The sequence below is a fragment of the Lutjanus erythropterus genome, chromosome 6 (assembly GCF_056507025.1).
Source record: "Lutjanus erythropterus isolate fLutEry1 chromosome 6, fLutEry1.hap2, whole genome shotgun sequence".
Taxonomy (NCBI): Eukaryota; Metazoa; Chordata; class Actinopteri; order Lutjaniformes; family Lutjanidae; genus Lutjanus; species Lutjanus erythropterus.
In genome coordinates, this window is record NC_139322.1 from 35,463,470 (window position 1) to 35,485,665 (window position 22,196).

The 22,196-nt window shown below is 40.1% G+C and overlaps 1 protein-coding gene across 1 annotated transcript; it reads left to right on the forward strand.

The window, feature by feature from the left end:
• The first annotated feature begins 2,931 nt into the window (after positions 1-2,931).
• Positions 2,932-18,630, forward strand: LOC146325660 (Krueppel-like factor 15). The gene is made up of 3 exons (XM_084721790.1): positions 2,932-3,154; positions 5,717-7,320; positions 17,926-18,630. Exons 2-3 carry the CDS (start codon positions 5,807-5,809, stop codon positions 18,092-18,094), a joined length of 1,683 nt encoding a protein of 560 aa, XP_084577916.1. The 5' UTR covers positions 2,932-3,154; positions 5,717-5,806; the 3' UTR covers positions 18,095-18,630.
• Positions 18,631-22,196: the final 3,566 nt, after the last annotated feature.

Sequence of the window (22,196 nt, forward strand, 5' to 3'; positions counted from 1 at the left end):
TTTTCAGTAATTATTCAGCCTGAATTGGGCTGGGAGAAATTATCTTAAGTATCTTGATTTTTTTTTTTTCAACTCCTGAATCATTTTCTAAATTCCTGAATCGATAGTTTTATATATACACTACTGGTCAAAAGTTTTAGAACACCCCAATTTTTCCATTTTTTTATTGAAATTCAAGCAGTTCAAGTCCAATGCATAGCTTGAAATGGTACAAAGGTAAGCGGTGAACTGAAAGAGGTGAAAAAAATGGTAAGGCTACCCAAAACTGAAAAATAACGTACATTTCAGAATTATACAAAAAGTCTCAGGGAACAAGGCATGGGTTAACAACTGAAAGGTGTTCTGCAGCAATGGAGGTTGATCAAGCCTACCAGTTCCTACAGGTGTCTGCATAAAAGTAGTGCTGGAAGACACTATGGTACCATACCCTCATGAGCAGTACTGCAGAAAGTAGTGTGTTGCAAAAAATGGCGAGAAAAAGGAAAGAATGGAAGAGAGACAGACCATCATAACACTTAAAAGAGTAGGTCTTTCCTACAGAGAAAAGCAAAGAAAGTCAAGGTGTCAGTGAGTACAGTTTCCTTCACCATCAAAAGGCTCTCAGAAACTGGAGGAAACTCTGACAGGAAGAGGTCTGGCAGACGCAAAGCCACAATAGAATCACAAGACAAGTTTCTGAGAGTCAACAGCTTGTGTGATGGGCGGCTAACAGGACAACAGCTTCAAGCTCAGTTTAATAGTGGTCATAGTAAACAAGTATCAGTTTCAACTGTGAAGAGAAGACTTTGAGTTGCAGGTTTGACAGGTTGAGTTGCAGCAAGAAAGCCATTGTTAAGACATCAACATAAGAAAAAGTGGCTTGCCTGGGCCATGAAACACTGCCAATGGACTACTGACGACTGGAAGAAGGTGTTATGGACTGATGAATCAAAATTTGAAATCATCGGTTCATCACACAGGATTTTTGTATGCTGTCAAGTGGGCGAAAGGATGGTTCCTCAGTGTGTGACATCAACTGTCAAACATGGAGGAGGAAGCGTAATGGTCTGGGGCTGTTTTGCTGGATCCAGGGTCAGTGACTTGTACAGAGTGAGAGGCTGAACCAAAATGGCTACCACAGCATTCTGCAGCGCCATGCAGTAACCTCTGTATGCACCTAGATGGTCAGGGGTTCATCCTACAGCAAGATAATGACCCAACATAAGTCCAAGCTATACCAGAACTACCTTAGGAAAAAAGAACAAGATGGTAAGCTTGAAAACACGGAGTGGCCAACACAGTCTCCAGACTTAAACCTCATAGAGCTGGTTTGGGATGAACTGGACAGAAGAGTGAAAGCAAAGCAACCTACAAGTGCTGCACATTTATGGGAACAGTTGGGAAGAACTCAACTATATATACATATATATATACACTCGTGGCATTTATTCTACAAATGAAATGGTCTATTCTCTGGATGCTAACACATGAATATTCCCACTGACGTGCTAATGAGAATTAGCAGCATGATCGCTGTAATATTATCTTAACAAACAGATCCTTTTTACTTCACATGCTTAACATAAAACGTGGTCAGACTTTAAGGCATAAACTTCCTTTACTAACTCAAGCTATTACTCTGACTTCAACACTCAACACTGACCAGCTACAGCAACCTAAAAGGGTCAAAACTCAAACTCAAAATACAGTATATACATTTATTCATATATTACATACCACAGTTTGTTGTTCACTATTTCAGACTTGAGCAGGAAGAGCTTAGATGAAGCACTTTATTTCAAAAAGTATATATTTTGCATTAATTCTATGGTCTATTGTACATTTATTTTCTTTTATATGCAGTCACATCCAGAGATTTGAAAGAACAGTTTTCAAGTTAAATTTCATATATGAAGGATGTTCATTTAAATTTAAATTATTTATGCATGATACCAGCTTGATGAGCAAGAAAAGCTAAACTTTACTTAAAAAGTATTTACTTTAGTACTTTTATATACAGTATTGTAATAATGATGCTAAAATAACACTCAAAGACTGACTGACATGTGATGTACATTGTTTTTGGAAATATGGATCATGATATACAGTCTCTAGAAGTCTATGATTCACCTTTTTTTCTTTGCTAAAAGAGCAAAGACAAATCGCAATAAATCGTAGCATCAAATTGTAATACTTGTAGACTTAGATCTGGCACTCAAGTACTGTGATTGTACCAAATCAAGAGATGAGTATTTTCATCTTTTCATTTCTGGAAATAGAATTAAAAAAAGTGATCAAACAATCATTTGGCAGCCCCCTGCTGTAACTCTGTGGACCCCCTAGTGTTCAAAAACCCTCTGTTGAAGATTCAGGTCATAATGTATATAAGTCTGTAAAGATCAACACACACATTTCAAGTCTCAAACACACTGAGTTTTGTATGGAAATATTATATGAAAAATGATTTATTCCTCTAGACTAATATGATGATGATAGAAAACCAGTGTACACTCTGTTTGGAAACATATAAACATTACACCACAGGGCATTATAATGAGTCACACATAACACACAGAACACACTCAATGGAAGCCCTGATGGGAATATTATACAAGAAGTAAAAGTAAATAACAAGTAAACAAGGCAATGTAAAAAAGAACTGCATGACCTATCAAGTCCTCTGAAGTTACTGTAGAGGTATGAGTGTGATTTTATGATCTGCTCACTCACTGACTCACTCACACATACACACACTAACACACACTCCCTCTCTCCATTGACGCCAGACCCTGAGGCCGGCCTCTCTCTGTACCGAGAGCCAATTGCGGCGCGCCGAGCAGGCGAGCCTTCATGAGCCGACCCCCCTAATTTGCCTGGTACAACATACCCAGCAGCTCCGGTCATGTGACGCTTAAGCGAACTACCAGCCCTCTGGAGAGAGAGAGGGAGGGAGAGAGAGAGAGAGAGAGAGAGAGAGCGATAGTGTGTTAGTGTAAGTGTGTGTGTATGTGTGAGAGAAAGAGAGAGAAAGAGTGTGTGGAGGCGTACAGCAGCTATGCAGACAGCGTGTCGTGGAGTTATATTGCCATTACGCACTATTACGCACTGACAGATACTTTGAAGAAAAGAGCGCACGGCGCACAGGAGCGGGATTTTGGATTCCTCACATAAACAGGTGAGTGCATGAGGAGCAGAGACGCTGGTCTCATTTAATATTAGACCAAAATGTGTTTGTTTGTTTGTGCCTGTTTGTGTCTCTCATTGTAGAGTACAGTGAGACGCGTGGCTCTCCGTAGAGCATGGAGTGGCACTGGCTGCTACAGCGCATATACGAGTTTAAAGATGCCCCAACAATAAAAATATGTTTAAATCCACACTGGGACGCACATTACATCTGCTGTATTGTTAAGTTAATATCTGTTTAATCTAATACTAATATGTCTTCTGTGATCTGACGCGCTGTGACAGCCTGCGGTGTCAAACATGCCACAAATTTCGAGTTAACTCCCATAACTGATTATTCATGCAGCGTAGTGAGGAGCAGGAGCGCATGACGCTGTGCTGTCAGAGCCTTTTTTGATGTTTCACGGCGGTGGCAGCGGGGTTACCACAGGGCAAATGACTTAAGACTTGGCTGAGCCGAGATATTCCAAACTCTCTTTCCAAACTTTTTTTTTTCTTTCCATGATGAGGCACAGCAGCAGCAGTGGACCCCAGCGGCCCCCCGATGTCATATGATGTTATCACATAAGGTGCCATATCTGAGTGAAATTGTGAGGTTAGATCACTAATTACATAACCGTCTGAAGGTGGGACACAACAAGAGTGAGGCCTCTTGAAAACAATCAACATTTAATCTCGTGATTGTGGGTGCAACTCAAAGTCAATGACGCAATACTCAATCTAATACTTAAAAAGTGATTTTCTAACGTCTGTGAGCACGTCTGGAGGTGCCTGGACTCCACAGAAGAGGGCGCACAATCATTTTGTTTTCAGTCTCACGCAACGCACACGGAGCCTTTTAAAGCTTTAAAGGAGGATTTTAGCGTCATGTTTAATCATCATAAGCCACTCAAGGCCATTTGATAATATCTGTCTTTTTTAATCCTTGTAAATGTAGACATGGTGCATTGTTTGTGGGCTGTAGGTGGATAAAAACAGACACTAAATCCTTCAGTCATCAGCCCATTGAAATCTGCTGATCTTTGACTTAAGGACATTAAAATACCACCCAATTAAACACTGACATTACTTTTCTGTTGTAACTGTGTGCCTTGTATGGCTGACAAAAGTATGGATACTTCAATATTTTTTTAAATACCATATATAAAATGATACAATATACATTAATTGTAGTTTGGAAAGTACCAAAGCTATTAAAAAATAATCAAAGTCAAAACCTCAGTTCAGTCTTAATTGTCCTGTCTGAAGTTTGGCTTGCAGTATAACAAAAAACTGTCACTGTTCACTGAATTTTTCTGCACCAGCACTGTGTTCAGGTTGTTAATTAAAAGATAAAAAAATAATCTATCCTCAATTTGTGCTTGTTTCTTTTTGAGATGATATTCAAAGAGGTATCAAGTATCGTTTTTCAGTGTCATGTCTATAAAATTCTAGTATTGCTACAATTCTTGTGATTTGTTAGTCTTTTTTAGGTGAACTCACTGTCTCTAAAAGTTATGTAGCATTGCAATTGTGTTGTCAGTCAGGCTAAGCTTTGATAAGAACCACTAGAGGGAGATTAAAAGAAACACATCATCGAATGACAGCAGAACCATGTGGCTTCAAATGTGGTGAGAAATGGGAACCCCTGATTCCACATGGTCAGCGTGAAGTCTGAACCAGCAGCTGCAGCGTCCACACACACACACACACACACACACACACACACACACACACACACACACACACACACCGAGTCTTCAAATTCCACTTCCTTCACACGTGGTTGACTTTCCTTTTGAAGTGTCATCAGCTGCAGAGCTGTTGAACAAGCAGCAGGTAGAGCATAGAGACCAAATCATAATAATCATTTTCAGACAGTCTCCTGGTTTACTTATTTTCATATTATGAACTTGAGGCACTGTCTTGTAAAATATTAAGCTCACAGACTTCGCAAAGAGTGTGACAGCGGTGTCATGCTGTATTTGTTTTGCATAAATACGTTAACTCTAAAGTTAGAGTTAATTAAAATTTAATTAAAATCAAGCACAGTCTGAGTAGGTTCCACTAGATAAGTGGTTGCCAAATGGTGTACCTTGGCACACTGGTGTGATATGAGCCAAGTCCAGTTGTGCTGTGGGATTTTGGGCCAACCATATATTATTTTTGCAATATGTAACTATACCAATACTTTGTACCCACTTATTTCCCAATACAGAGGTAAATTTTACACCTTAAAATAAATCCTTCTGTCAAAGCAAATGTCATTAGTTGTTTTTGTGCAGTTGCCAGATTTGGGGTATTAGTGGAATGTGACACATCAAAGGCCCTGATTGACTAGTACTCATTGCTTCCTTTGGTTTGACTGGTTATAGCATGAATACTGGTATGAATTGCATGAATACTGGTATGTCTTACAATTTTGTCTTGCCCTTTGGTGAAAAAAAGTTTGAAAACTACTGGTCTAGATGGTCATTATCTGTTTTATATAAAAAAAACAATGAAAGTTTGGCTGGTATGCAAGGAAATTTTTTTTCATTGTCATAACTGACGAACACTCATTTGTCTTTTGAAGGAAGAAGAAAGAAGTTTTTCATTAACATTCGGCCGATCTGCAGCAGAACATCTTGATCTTCGAGTCCAGCTGCCATTCACCCGCACAGGAATGGTGGATCACTTGCTGCTTGGTGAGGAGACCTTCCTGTATTACACCGGCTCCCCGGGGTCTGACTACAACTGCCTTGGTCGCCACGCCAATGGTGGCGTGTCGCCGGGCATCATGGTGACTGACGCGTGCATCTATGACCACCACCACCACCACCCCTACCAAGGGTTGACGCTCTCGTCCTCTCCTCGCCTCTCCGAGGATGACCTCAGCGACTCCTCAAGCCCTCGTTCCTCCCTCTGCTCCAGCCCAGAGTCCTCATCGCCGACGCTGCGGCACGTTCTCGACTCCAGCTATGAAAGCAGGAGCAGCAGGAGCAGTGGGAGCTCCTCGGGAGGAGAGAGTCAAGACAGCCTACTGGACCTCCTCCTTTCACAGGCCTCCCTCACCACCTCAATAAGCTCTAACACCAGCAGTAGCTCTCATTCTTCTCCCTTGTCTTCCTCTCTATCCCTATCCTCCCCACCCTCTTCTTCCTCCTCCTCATCTGCCCCTCTATTACCCATGGGCCTGGCCTGGGAGTCTAAGAGAGAGCAGCGGCTGAGTCTCCTCCAGCAGCAGACCAAAGAGGACTGTTATGAGTTCCCCGTCTTCCTGGACGAGCTGCAGGATCCCGCGGCACTCCTCTTTCAGCCCACCCTCGAGGAGATTGAGGAGTTCCTGGAGGAGAACATGGTCGTGTCAATGGAGAAAGAAGAGGAGGGGAGCGATGAGGGGATGTCGACGACGTCAGAGGACGCTGAGGCGGAAAGTTCAAGGACATTAGCAGGAGAACTCATCTCAGTGTCACAGAACTCAGATCAGACTGTGCCTGTGGCTCATTCTCCACCCTCCTCCTACTCAGAGACCAAACACACACCATGTACATCTGACAGCTCAGCATCATCAGTGGACGTTAGCTGTGTAACTAGTTCTACTAGTGGTGGAGTTGATGGGATCAAACAGGAGGACTGTGCTTCATCACCAGCCTCATCAGAAGGTACCGGTGCTGCCTCTAGTGTGCCTGTCATCCTACAGATCCAGCCCATACAGATAAAACAAGAACCCAGCCCTAGTGCCATATCAGATGCTGTCACGCAGCTAGCCCAAACCCAGAAAACCGAGTCACAGCCAACCCAGGCCCCATCAGATATCAAAATTGCCCAACTCTTGGTTAACATCCAGGGGCAGACCTTTGCCTTGGTGCCTCAGCTGCTTTCCCCAGCAAACATTGCTGCCTCAAGCAAAAACGGGAGTGCTATGTCTTCCAAATTTGTCCGGATTGCGCCAGTGCCCATTGCCGCAAAACCCATCGGGCTTGGAGAAAGCGGGTTAGGTGGAGGTTCAGCTGCGGGGGTCCTCGCTGGAGGTCAGAGGTACCAGAAAAGCGCAGTGGCAGACCTTATTAAAATGCACAAGTGCTCTTTTCCCGGCTGTAATAAGATGTACACCAAGAGCAGCCACCTTAAAGCCCATCTGAGGAGGCACACGGGGGAGAAGCCCTTCGCTTGCACGTGGCCCGGCTGTGGATGGAGGTGAGCAGAACCAAGTGTTGTCGTATAACATAATCAATTAGATTAGATTAGAATAATTAAAGGGAATTCACCCCAAAATCAAAAACACATATTTTTGCTCTTACCTTGAGTGCTTCTTATCCATCATGATTGTTTTGATGTGAGTTGCAGAATTTTGGAGATATCGGCCATAGAGATGTCTGCCTTCTTGCCAATACAATGTAACTAGATGGCACTTGGCTTGTGGTGCCCCAAGCCCCCAAAAATAGATTTGAAAACATAACGGCAATCTGTATCTTTCCAAAGACCCATGACCCCTTTTTACTCAAGATAATCCACAGACCTTGGAACTATTTTCTTCCTGCCAAGCTACCAATCATTTCACCGTACAGAAGGAAGCATGTATCTACTCACTGGTAAGAAGTTACAGCTAAGCCAAGGAGGACACCATGAATGTTTAGATCCGGCACTATTGCAAGTACAAGCTTTTCATCCATGAGTAGATGCACACTTCCTTCTGCAGAGCGATAGTATAGTAGTAAAGAAAGTTGTTCACAACAAGGTCTATGGATCATTCTGAGTAAGCGGGTCATGATTTCTGCAAAGAAGCGTTGCTGTTGAGGTTTCAAAATGTGTTCTTTTGTGTTTTGAGCACCACGTGCCGAGTGCCATCCGGCATCATTATATTTTAGAGTAGCAAGACATCTCTACAGCCGATACCTCTAAAACTTAGTAGCTCACTAAACTATCTAGATGGATAAACAGCACTACACGTAAGAGGACAAATACATATTTGTGATTTCAGGGTGAACTGTCCCTTTAATGAGTTGAAAGACAGAGCAGTCGCTGACCAGAGAGATGAAGATAAATCACTGTATATATCTTCTTGCTGCCTTCACCCTTACACGCAATACAAGCCAGAACTAATCAAAGGTTGGATGAGTAAAAGGAGATGAATGGACAGATTGATGGTGTGACTAAAAGCATTCACAGTGTGAAGTGTTCTTTAAGTTTATCAACATGACAGAGATTACACTAACCAGGGTTATCAATTTCCTCAGTGGTCTCATAAACACACGTTTGAAGATATCTGTCGATAAGTGACCTTTTTCATTGCCTGCAGGGATGCAGCGTGCAACACATTAGTTTGTCATGTAAAGTGTAAACAGTGATGAAGGGGCTTTTTATTGTGGGGATATTATAGATAAGAAGAGACTGTGACACTTGGTTAAAAGCAATAGATTGGAACTGTTTTCTTGTTTGTATTTTAATGGTACAGTTCACCCAAAATTCAAAAATACATATTTTCACCTGGCCTGTGGCGCTATTTATCCATCTTTTGGTGTGAGTTGTAGAGATGTCTGCCTTCTCTCAGGTATAAGGGGACTAAATGGCACCTGGCTAGTGGTGCTCAGTGTCTCTTCCAAAAATCATGACTGGCTTACCTAAGACAAGCACAGACCTTGTTGAGAGCAGCAGAACTACTTTCTTTCTCTAAGAAAGTAGTTCTGGTAGATTCTACTGCAGAAAGAAAGTAGTTCCTACATCAGGGCACTTCAGGGCTGGTACCATCCAGTCCCATTATATTGTAGAATATAGGCAAGTCACACCAAAACAATCTAGATGGATAAATAGCATTGCAGGTAAAAGGATGTGTATTTTTGATTTTCTGGTGAACTGTGTCTTTAAACTCTTTTCTTAGGGCTGATCATGCTGAAAATCCTTTGCAGTTATCCAAAGAACTTATTTGATTCACTGCTTTGTTGAAGAGAACCGAGCTATAGTTTTACAGGAGAGAGGAAGTTTTTATGGGAATATAAATGTGTTAAATATACGATGAGATGATTCAGGAGGATCAGTTTATGGTTGGGAGGAGAGGGGAAATGGCTCATCCTCAGGGAAGCTACATCCAACTTCTTTCAAGAAGGTTATAATTTGTTCTGTTCACACTGGCTGTGTGTGTTTCACTGTTCTACACACACACACTGGTTGTGTCCCCCCACTATCTGTGTATTTTTGTACCACGGTGAAGTTGTAGATTAGATAGAGCAGCGTTTGAAGTTGTCTGCATGCAGACTTTGCCCCCTGCTAGCTGTTCCACTTGTTTGCTCACTGTCTGCAACCACATCACACACACATTAATGCAAAGTTACACTGACTTATTGCAGAATCAAGTTCAAAGTTTTCACCTCAGACAAGCTCCCATAGTATCCAGAATTAATTTTAATCAATTTTTAAGATTTTTTGTACTTTAATCTTTGCTTTAATTTAAGAAGGACAAACTCTTCTATCCAAAGTACACATGCTAACTTTTGACCTGTTTGTCAATAGATTCAACCTCTATACATGCAGTTATTGCTCAAGGGTAGATACAGAGTCTTTCATATATGTGTGTTTGCTTGTGTTTTTCCAGGCATGGACAGAGGCAAGGTTAGGTAAGGGCATGAATTACACTTAAAGGTCCACAGTGTGAGATTTACAGGGATTTATTGGCAGAATATTGCAGAAATTGAATATAATTAGGGCTTAGTAGTGAGGCTTGCCCGAGGCAAGCAAATGTGGCAATGAAGCTAGTTGCACTCTGAAACTACATGGCACTGGATGCCACTAAATCCTACATACTAGCCCTTTAATGTTTAATTATGGTACAGATTTGAGTTTAAGCACGAGTTTAGAATTTGTATTACATTTTGTTCAGGAAAGTAATGCAAATGTGGCTGTGTGTGAGAAAGAGCCAATCAGATAAGTTTGGGTCAACTCAGCAGACAGTTCTGGCCCACACTTTATCAGTCTGCCTGCAACACCACACTGTGAGGAGACTGTACTGCACCTGCACATATTTCCAAATCCTCGATATCTGACCCTTTATTTCACAATATGCATTTTGTCAGGGCACACATCCAAGTATTTATATTTATGTAATGAAAAAGTTATATAGAGTCATTAGGTCCTTATGGATTTTATAAGCTTGCTTGAGGAAAATGTGCTTTTTTTCCACACATGGGATAAAGAAATAATGTGTTAAATGCATTTGTAGCATACACTTTTTTTTCCTATGGAAGCCTGTGTAACGGCACCGAGATGATGGTGATAATTTAAACTATAGCTCACCATTGTGAGCAATGCACTTATTCGCTTTCTTGCAGAAAGTCAGATGAGAAGTTCGATGCCACACTCATGTCTTGCCTTCTCAGTGAGGTTCACAGGCAAACAGCAGAGACTCCAGGAAGTCACTGCAGCACATAACTCCATGTAAAACATCGACTTGTTGTTTTTACATTTCTGCTCATGTATGGATTAAAAAAGATATGACATTGCTCGTCAAATATAGAGCTCCTTGCAGGTGGATTCCCACCAAAATGTAGATCCAAAATATCAAACTGTTCCTTTCATTTGCCTTTTTGCAGCTTGAAAGTCTACTTAACTATATAAATGTCTGTATTTAAAGGACAACACAAAGGCGGCAATTCAATATTTTATGGAATATAATGCAGTTAGGCTCTTGGGCATTCTGTATCGCTTTCAAATATCTGTACTCCTGTACATCTAACATCTATTATTTAACACTGATTTATGAATTTATAGGCTAAATGTTAATTCCAGTTGATTAAATTCAAATTCAAAGGTGCCACGCTGTCAACAAATCACATTCTGTTGTTCATTTGAATGGATAGCTCCTGTGTAGCTAATGCTAAATTAGGCTGTCTACTGCTAGCTTATCTAGCTTGCAAGCCTTGATTATGGGCAGGACAACATTAATTTAAAACGTAATCTTGAAAAACATTGCATTGTAGTTCATTAGCAGGGTTGGGAAAGTACTTTGTGTTACTTTTTGATTACCTCAATACCAAATATGGTAAAATTGATTAGCCTAATATAGTGTTTACGTTCATTTTACGTTTATTAATTGTTCAACTATTCTCTCCTATGTTGTGTACAAATGCATGTTTAGATTAATGGCAGTAATTATGGAAATTTTTAAGCTTACATACATAAACTTAAAGCAAACTGTCATAAACATTTTGCGACCTCTGTTTTTGCTCACACACCATCCTGGCCACCAGCATCACCACCTACTATCTCAAAATATTTTGTAGTAGTAGTGGGATTGACAAGTTAGCTAACTAACTTTCTGTCCAGCTAACATTAGCGATTTGTCTGTGCAGTGAACGTTGGCAGTTGGTCTGCATAGCTAACATTAGCGGTTGGTTTGAATGGCAATGAATTAGCAACTCTGAGATTAGCAATGGTTTAACTGAAATTGTTACTAAATGTAACTGTAATCTGATTACATATTTTTCTTTTTATATAATTCTAATGGGCTACTGTTACCTTTTTTTTGTATCCAAATTACATAATGGGTGTTATATGTAATCCATTACTGCCCTAGCCTGCTCACTAGCTTTCATCACAACTCACAAATTCCTACCTGGTTTGGAGAATTTGAGTGTCCTACTATCGGACCTTATCCTCCTTTTCTCTTCTTGCTCCTCTATGGTTAGGCATTAATCACCAAAATAAAAGTCCTCTGCTACTTTCATGTTTTTACTGGGGTGGGACAACATGCATTTCTTTACTTGAACTAAAACCATAATGCCCCTGTTCCTCTCAGAACTACACTTGTGCAGTCTTTACATGACAGCAGCAGTATATACTGTATTATACAGTTGCCCTTTTCCTGCTCCTCTCCCTCTGAGCCAGGAAATGGAGGTGAGCTGGGGAGTCAGGCACCTCTTACCCTCTGTAACCTTAGAACTGATCCATGCGCTGCCTCCTGTGAAATAGAGATGAGTGGTATTTCATTGGCTGGACTCCTACATATAACTAAATGAAAGTTTTATTTCTTCCTTTGCCAAGCTGTTGTCTCGTTTGAAGCTTTCTGGACTGCCATCCCTCATTTTCTTTTTCTGTCTGTAGTTTATGTTCATGCACAGATCTGGATGCACAGACGAAGTCACATGCAACCACTTAAAGGTACACATGCGGGCAGCGCGCACACGAGCTTGCAGTATTTTCAGCTCCAACCTGCATGGAGACTCTGAGCGGCGGATGGCTCACACTCAAACAGTTTGCTGTAATAACACTGTGACGTGTGTGTACTCGACATCTGTCATCAGGGCAGCGGCTTGTTGTACTTGTCAGCTGATGCATTCATCGTCACAACAAAACAATGTGGCTGGGGTGGTGACAGACAGCTATCGCAGTTTGATTTAGCTTTGGAGCTCAACTGACAGGCAAACAGCGAGTACTGACCGTACTATCGTTGTATTATTATATGTTATTACAGCCTGTTCTCACCTCCAATGTGTCAAATAAAGCGGCTTGCTTAGCGTCCATATGCTTTAAACTTTGACGCTGTAGGTATCTTCTAGCATTATTTTTTGGAGGTGCTCCTCTTGCAGTGTTTTGATGTGCTGTAGAAAGTCAGGTGGCTATTTTAAAGAGCGAGAAAGTCTGCGTATGGAGGATTTTCACCCAGGACACTGGGATTTATGTCCCATGTGAAACCGATTCAATGTTGACTTATTTTTAAAGTCCCCTCCACTCAAAAATGTGATTTTCTTCTCATTCATACATACAGTTGGATATTTGAGCTTCACTGTATGAGTTTGAGACTAGAAGGATGTTTTCACATTCATCTGCTGAAAGTAGAAAGTTTCTCTGTGCCTGTTGCAGATTTTAAGGGGTTGGGCAGGATTGACATCACAACTTGTTTGGAAGCTGTATAGATATTGGAGTAGATGTCCTTTTAAGGATTTTAATATAAAAATTATATATTTATATTTATTTATATATTTTTGCAGTAAAACGCATTAGACACACATTATTCCAAGCAGACTATTTGTGTATGCCTGGGGAGGGATCCTTAAGTTACTTACATAACACTTGACCATATTGTGATTTTGATAATATTGAGATTAATTGTGCAGCCCCCTTTTATCCTAATAAAAAAATATTAGTACAGATTTAAAGGACCAGTGTGTAGGATTTAGTTGCATCTAGTGGTGAGCTTGCATATTGCAACACCTCACCTTACCCTCCCCTTCCAGGTGTGTAGGAGAACCTACAGTGACTATGAAACGTTACGTAAGTTACATAACTTGTGTAAGTGAAGTTATGCCAGTTATGTTACATACATGAACTTACGTTAACACAATTATTTTAACCCAAACTATTATCTATTCCTAAAATTAACCAGTACTTTTTTGCCTTTATTTTGAAAGTCTATCCAGATGTTGCACATTTATTATTGCTAACTAGAGATGTTCTGATACCATTTCTTTCTCTTGGATACCAATTCCAACGCCTGATTTTGCACATAAGATGGTATTGAATACATATCCAATATCAGTGCATTAAAATCTATATATTTTCATTATTATTTTTATTTTTAGCTTTTGTAACATATATATACTACTAACCCTGTATGGATGTGATGTGATTGCTATCAGTTTTTGCATGGCCCTTTGTAAAACTTGAACAAATATATACAGAGAACAAAGAGAATGACTTCACCATCCTGGGGGAATAATGGCATTTGGGACGCTGTTGGGAAGTAGCAGCATCCTGTTTTGGGGTCAATAAATTACGCGATATTGTGCATCAACACATCTACTGCACACTTTATGCAGTATTGAAACAAACATAGTGCTGACTTGACCACATGCCTGCTGATCGTCTGGACATTTTTCTAACTGCAAAGTAGTTGCACAAATGGGGGAAAACGCAGTCACTGACAAACTTATGCCCCCTAAGGTTTTCTCAAGGGCAACTATGCTCTCTCCCCATTCTCTTAAGGGACACCCTAAAGACCTAAAGAATTTTCTTAAACTCGCTAATTTTTTCCTACCAGTTTTATTGTTGAGAGCTGTGAGATTTACCTCAGTCTCTGTTGAGTAAAGCATTGACAGACTGATTCGTGAAGCTATCCGCTGACCTCTGCAGTGAGGTCAGCATGGTCGGGGTCATCTAGAGAACAGCCTCTGCGGAGCCAGAGAGGATTCAGTGTACTGCTCAAGAACAAATAGAGGAATTGAATCCAGCCCCTCTGGTTTACTAAAATCCATTTTTATAAAAGCAGTCAAAAGAGGTTTTATGGTTTCTTATATACTGCTTTTCATGTAGGAGGCAAACTTCTGCCACTGATTAGTGCTGTCATGCATTAACGTGATTTCCCTTTCAACATACACAGAGTTGAAATTGAGCCGCTCATAAACACAGAGGAGGGAGACACAAAAGGCTTTGAGACGACAGGATAAACGAAACAAAAAGAAACGAGGAAATACAGATGACAGACAAACAGAATCTTTGTACAGTACATGAGCTTGCCAATATCTTTGTTACTGTAATTTTCCAGGTGTGTAACCAACCCAACTGCCCCACCTCTCTCAGCTGTTTTCACTACGCTCTGTTGGCTGCGAAACAGTTTAGGGACAAGCTAGAACAAAGCCTGCATATGTGTTTCCCACAGCACCCACACTAAGAAGTATCCAATGTGTTGTGCTGCAGCCACGCCAAGCCACCCTGAGGACTCAAGGTGTAAAAAGCACAGTCTTTAAGTGATCAACACAAGTGCCCTCCACCCTGTAAACTCACTGACCCTCGCCCACTGTCCCTGCTGGAACGTACGGAGCAGAGAAACCTGACACATGTTAGATTAGAGAGAGGAGGAGCAAAGAAATGGAGGAAGAGCTGTAACAAGAGAGGGCACTAGTTTGAGTTTGGTGGGGCAAAGAGAGAGAACTGGCACGCAATCAACCACCCCCCCTCCTAAAAAGTGGATTTGAAGAACAATCAGGCTGTCTATTTGCATAAGTCTTAAATGCATGTTCCCGTTGACAGATCCTGCCTGGTGCAGTATGTTATAGTTGGGCTCAGGCCCAGTTTGAGTCATATACATGTTTTGTGTCTTGCCCCGGCTTGAAGCTGACATAGCACAGCTTTAGGGTGTAATGTGTGCATGTGTGTTACTCACAGATTACCATAAGGAACAAATGTACCGTCACGTAAAGAATAGAACATAAAGAGACTGATGTGTTGAGTCATTTTTGCCTTGAGGCTTTTACATCACTTTATGTTAAAGTTCAGGTAAGATTTATGGGCATTTATTGGCAGAATGCTGCAGAAATGAATGTAATATTCATAAGTATGTTTTCATTACTGTATAATCATCTAAAAATGAGAATTGATGTCTTTTTGTTACCTTAGAATGACACGTTTATATCTGCACTGTGTGTGGGTCCTCTTCCATGGAGTCTCTCTTCAGCAGTCCAGAACAGACTAACTAAACCCTGGCTTTAGAATTGATATTTCACATTTTCCAAGAGTTTCCTGGCCGCTGTAAGTTCCCCTACACGCTTGCGAGGGGAAGGTGAGGCGAAGTGTCGCAATCTGCAAACTCACCACTAGATGCCTCTAAATTCTACGCACTGGCCCTTTAAATCTGCACAACTTTAAATCAAGAACAAATCAAGTGACTGTTTATAATGTACAAGTGGTGACTTGAAGTGATGAACCCAAGGAGAACTGTCATGTGACTGCTGTTCCCATCAGCTCTATGGAACGTTGAAGCACCCTACAGCTGATTGGGTTTTTTTGGCCACTACACCTCTGCTGTTCTGCCACTCTCACCAACCTTGTTTTAACCAAAACAGACAAAATTAGCAGCTAACTGGTGAACAACCTGGAACATTTATCAACTAAAAAGTGAAACAAATTTTCAGTGAGCTGGTGGACACCAAAGCAGAGCTGAAAGCAGAGCAGAAACACATGTCCAAATGAGTGCTAATGTTGCTCTATATCTGCTAGATGTCCAGTAGGCAACATTTACCAATATCAACTTCATAATATGGTAATACTGTATGTTGCTGCCCCCCAGTGTGCAAGTCTCTTGCAGTGCATGTGCATTGATGCTGATTTGCCCAAAGACCAGCTACAAATAGATAACAATGTATCCCTACAGCTGTACTATATAAGATACTTCATTCCATTCAGTTTACTTGTGGACTGACATTTGAGTGAAGCGTCTCAAAATCTATTGAATGGACTGCCATGAAATTTGTAACATTAATTTTCCAGTCAGGATGAATTGAACTGTGGTGATACCTCAACTTTCCTTGTAGTGCAGAGACTTTCAAAGTGGGAGACGGTGGAGACTCAGTGAACAGAAGTGAACAGAAGTGAAAATTATAACATTAGTTATGACTTAAGTCATCAAAATGAGGTCAGATAAAAAGCCTAAATGTGTGTGATTTGGATAAAGAAATAGTTTAGAGATCCAGTCGTGTTTTTATGTGTTTGCTGTACTCTGAAGTTATGTCAAACAGCAATATTAGACTATTTTGCGAGTGTGTATTGGATAAAATAGTCATGATCCCTATCTAGGAATTGATGGAAACTAAGCAAGTAAACTAAGGGAGGGCAGGGGGGTGCATTTTTCCAAGCTTTGCTTAAGGTGAAGCCCACAGCTTCAGACTTTGAAAACCCTGATCTAGTGCCATCACAGTATTTAAGTTTATGACCAAATACTGCCACAGCTGCAGGCTACTTTGTGTACTTTGTGTTCACTGCTAATAAGCAAATGTTAGCATGCTTACACGCCAAGTAAGATGAAGAACATGGTAAATATTACACCTGCTTAGCATCAGCATATTAGCATTGTTATCTTGAGCATGCTGACATTAGCATTTAGCTCAAAACGCTGCTTTGGTGAAGTCTCTTGCCTTTTCAAACAATGTGACTGATTATCTGTACTCCTTTGAGTATTCTGCAAATAGATGCAGGGCTAATATAAAGTAAACTTGCTTCAAAAAGTGCAACAAAAAGATATTTGCCAGCTATCTATCAATGGGACAGATAGAGTCATAATTCACTGTAGAGACACACTTTCTCAATACCAAACAATGAACCAAATGAGTCATTATGTCTGAGTGTTTGTTTTCTTAAAGTTTCAGACACTACAGCTTTGCTTTATAAGCTCTGTCACTTATCTTCTTTTTATTACCAGATCATTAAAATGATGAATAGGTCGGTTGTGTAATCCGTGTCTACAGTGGAAATGCTTTGAAATAACTGTGAGTGACGTTTATACATCTCTGTGAATTATCGCCTTCATGCCTTCAGCCCGCCGCCGCCGCTGCTGCTACTGGAAATCAATCTGTGCTACACATTAATCTGATCTTAAAAGGCTTAACTAATATATGCAGATACACGCAGTCACTACGCTATCATCCACTTAACCCTTGACTGTCATGATATCCAAGCCATCGAGAGTGGAGCGGAGCGGGACAGGAATAGACCGAGCTTGGATTTGCCACGCTCATGTGTTGAGCTAAATAAGGGGTGACTCTTTAACATCATAGGGCAATAAACATGTATAGTGTCACACCTCTCAGATTACCCTCATACAAAATGGCTTGACACAGCCTTTGTGTTATTTGGCAGCTTGAAGCATGACTGTATCAATTATTTTTACATAGATGTGCTGTAAACAAACAGATTGGTTGGTGTATGCGCAGAAGTGGGAGTAGGTGCACTTCAAAATGTGAAGAAATGAGTGAGGAAGCTCAATGTTCAGAAAAATGGGATCATTTTGATGAATTACATCCTGGGTTTCCTTCCCGCCAGGTTTTCCCGGTCCGACGAGCTGTCCCGACACCGCCGCTCCCACTCCGGGGTGAAACCATACCAGTGCATCGTCTGCGAGAAGAAGTTTGCCCGCAGCGATCACCTGTCGAAACACCTCAAAGTCCACCGCTTTCCACGAAGCAGCAGGACAGGACGCTCTGCAAACTGACTCCCCTGACCCCGCTCTGACGGACTGACGCTAAGCGGACAGGAGGGGTGGGGGGAGGTGGGGGAGAAGGGAGGGGAGGCTGCTTTCGTGTATGTGTGCGTGACGAAAGACAGAGGATGTGGGGGTGAAAGTCCAGACACCTTTTAAAGGAGTCCGTGCAGGACTCTTTAGCTTGTGTGTGTGTTTATGTTCAAATATGTACGCGTGACGTGCATTCATGGTACTGTGATAATTTATTGGGTGGCGAGGAAAAGACTGTAAAAACTGAACTAAAGCAGAAAACTGTTACTTGACACAACACCCTCACAGGTGGAATAAGCTTCTTGTATATTACAACTTTTTTGTCTCACTCAAATCTTTTAATCTAATTTGAAGAAATTTGCTATTCAGAGTATTTTTACACTTTGAGGTGCGTGTTATTATTATTGCAGGAGTCAAAAGCCTTATATCAAAAAGGGGTCTTCTACTATTTAAAACCCCCAGTTTTTTTTTTTTACCTTCCTAGAGCCAAATGTTGTTTAAAGGTACACTGTAAAAAAAAAGTTTCAAAGCAACTGCCTTCAACAGATTTTTGAGTTTTGAATCAAACTCAAACTCTCAAGTTCTGAAAAAGTTTTACAAACTAATCATATTTTGTTGAGATGATTTATTGATTTAATTAGATAAACTTGAATCTTTGACTTTAACAAACCCCCTAAAAATGTTGAGTCAATTCATTGAAGTGAAAGTGAATAAAAGTTAATAATTTTACATTTTCAATTGTAACCACAGACCTAAAATCTTATGTTGAGATAATTTTCTTTTCTTACTTAGATAGAAAAAAAATCTTTAAGTTTAAGGTCCCTAAAAAATGTATTTCCAAAATTGTTCACAGTGAGCTGTGAACCTGATTTGTCATTATTTGGGTGCTTGAAAATCAAATTAAATTGTTGCAATTAAAAAAATTAAATTTTTTATCACAGTTCACTTTCACTTCAATTAATTTACTCAACAGTTTTTTTTAGGTTGTTGAAGGAGAAATCTGTAATATATTTACTGTAATAAATCGTAAAATTATCGTGATGTATCATGAAAACATGCTAAGTCGAAATACCAGCTTCATTTGACATGAACACTGCAGCCACAGTGTCCTCCATTCCAGACTGGGAATGTTTTGTATGTCCGTGTCAGATGAATCAGAGTTCAAACTAATGCTGAATTTTTGCACAATGAGTAAGTGTTTGTTTATGAGTCATAAGACATCATTAATAATCTTGTAGAAGGCATAGACCTTTATAACTGTTAAATTGAGCAAAATGTAAATGTGGTTTGGCACGCAGTGAGACTTCACTATGGCTCCATCTTGCTATTTGGACTTCTGTACTCATTTTTGCATGCACAATAGCTATGTATTGCTCCTTTAAAATCAAAGATTCAAGAGGAAAAGTAAGTGATCTCAACAAAACATTATTAGGTGGTAAAAGTTTTTCAAAATTTAAGTGTTTGAATTGGACTCAACACTCAAAAATCTATTGAAGTAAGTTATCTTGAGTTTTTAAAAATTTTACAGCGTAATATTAGCAAAAAAAATCATCACGTAATGGCTTGAATTGAATTTGTTGGCCTGGACAACGGGAACTTTCGGGGCCTTGGTTTAATTCTTCCTTGGTAGATGGCAGAGTAATGATGCATCGACATTCCTTTAGCTTTGAACAAGTGTCTTTGTTGTCTTTGAGTCTTGTTACAGGAGAAAACACTGTAGAAACCTCAAACACAATAACAAAGCTCAAGCTCATGTTGAATTACTGCTCACCAACAAAGAACAAAAATCAGGACACTGTAATTTGCGCTGGCACACATGAAATTTCTGGTTGTCTGCCCATACAAAGTATTTTGAGTATTTTTGGTTTTGACATGACTCTGCAACACCTTTTGTCTCATCTGGTGGACAGACTGTCACTTTTATGGTCTGTCTGGATCAAAACAAATTGAGGGCGCAGCCACATCCAAAGATCGCCCACAGAACGTTACAAACCAAGGTTGAAAACAAGTGTTTACATAATCACATCTGTTGTTCTGTCTTCAGATAATGATATATCATAACATTTGTTTTCTGGTTTTGCAGTGTCATTATGTGATGCCATATCTTTTATTACTTTTTGTCACTTTATTTACTTCATGTCACTGCTGTGAAGAAATATGCGAAATACTCAGAAATACAAGATGTTAAATTCACATCGCTAGAGGAAAGAGAAGGAAAGACTGGTCTTGAATATATGTATGAATTCCCTGCCAAATCATATTTCTATTTTTCTTTCCACTGATTAATTTCAATAGATACATTTTCTAATCAGTTCTGTGCTCCAATAACAATTCTAACTAGCTAGTAAATCTACATCAATTATCAGCAAGCTAGTTTAATCTGGTAGCCAATAGCAAGATGCTATCTTATTAGCTAGCTAATCAACATCAATCATTGGCTTGCTAGTTAGCTAGCATTTTGCTACCGTTAGATAATTTAAGTCTTTCCCCACCAATAAAGTTGCCAGCCCACAGCAACATTTTTGATAAAATTCACAGATTGTTCAACAACCACAGAATATTCAGTTCTATGAATATGTTAACATGAAATATATTAAAAGAAAGAACAGACACAAAAAAACATTTTGTTCTAGCTTCACTCATTCTTATGTTATTAGCACTTGGATGCTGGTCCACTTTTCAGGCAAGAAACTGAGATAACTTTTTTGTGAAAGCAATTTAAATTTCTAAGCAGAATATCATCTTTACAATTTCATTCTTGGTTTTTCATCACTTCATATCACATGTGTGACATCCCCGTCAGTGTGTCACTTTTACAGGTCTCCTACAACATTAAACATACTCCAAAATTGTTTTTCTCTTCAACATAGACGAGCCCAGCACATAGCAAGTATAAGGCAACGAGTACTAGTCAATCAGAGTCAGAATAGTGTAGGTCTTGTTTGCCATCCTGGGGAGAAAAAAACTGTCACACAGGAAACAGGAAAGGAGAGGAAAGTTGACTGAGGTTCTGCTGAGCATCAAACTTGCTTACTGTTGCTGGAGCACAGAGCAGGGTGGCACTGAGGAACGGTCAATTATGAACCGTTACAAAATCCCAAAATAAAGAATTCAGCCCAAACCACCAAAATAAATTAAAGTGAATCTATTTAACCTTTGCTGAACAGCAGCCTAGTTAGCATTAGCCACCATAAACAACCAGACCAAGGAAGACTGAAGCAGCTGAACGTCTATTTTTGAAAAACGTTGTGCTTTATTTTTCATGAATTAAACTTTTCATTTGTAAAAGAAATAATGTCATCGTTCAAAGGACTCACGCAGGAACATTTTGTTCCTCTCTTAAAGAGTCATCAAGTAAAATATAGCTCTGTTAGCTCCCACTGAAGCCTCCTCTTTTGCCAAATCAAGTTTGCTGTCCTGTTCCTTCCAAAAGTTATTTTTATAAAATGCAATGAAATGATTTTTATATCAAATTTAACTGGAATTCTGGCGGCGTGTGTCGTTAAAGCCTCAATAATAATAAATTCATGGGAAATCTTTTATGAATTTCCTTCTTTACTTTGATTCTACCCTAATGTGACAGCAGATCTGTCAAAAGTAAAACACTATTATCTGCCCCTGGTCTTGAACATATCAGATCTCTTACCATTAAATGAGATGCCTTTGTCTTGTACTGTAAGGGAACAGTGACCGTTTCGCTTTACTTGCCATTGTAATTTACCTGTATAGATTGCTTTACAGTGTGTCGTTCTGCATCTCAGCTGAATTAAACCAAACGAGTCATGGGAGGGAGACGAAATGCCAGCTGCACAGAGTCCACGCATGGTCTCCAGCGCCAGGTTCAGCTGACAACTTTCAGTACCGAAATGGTCTGAAGAAAGGAACGTTTTTGGAAATGTTTGATTTGCTGAAACCTGCAATGATTGACAAACCTTCTGAGTGACGCAGCACCTGAATGAGACGCTGTATGGAGGAAGTGTTTTATCTACGTCAGGCATTCCTTCCATACAACCAGAAGCAACACTTCTCTGAATGGGTGTCATATGTGAGCCCATGAATGTATGTAAATACTGTATATGCA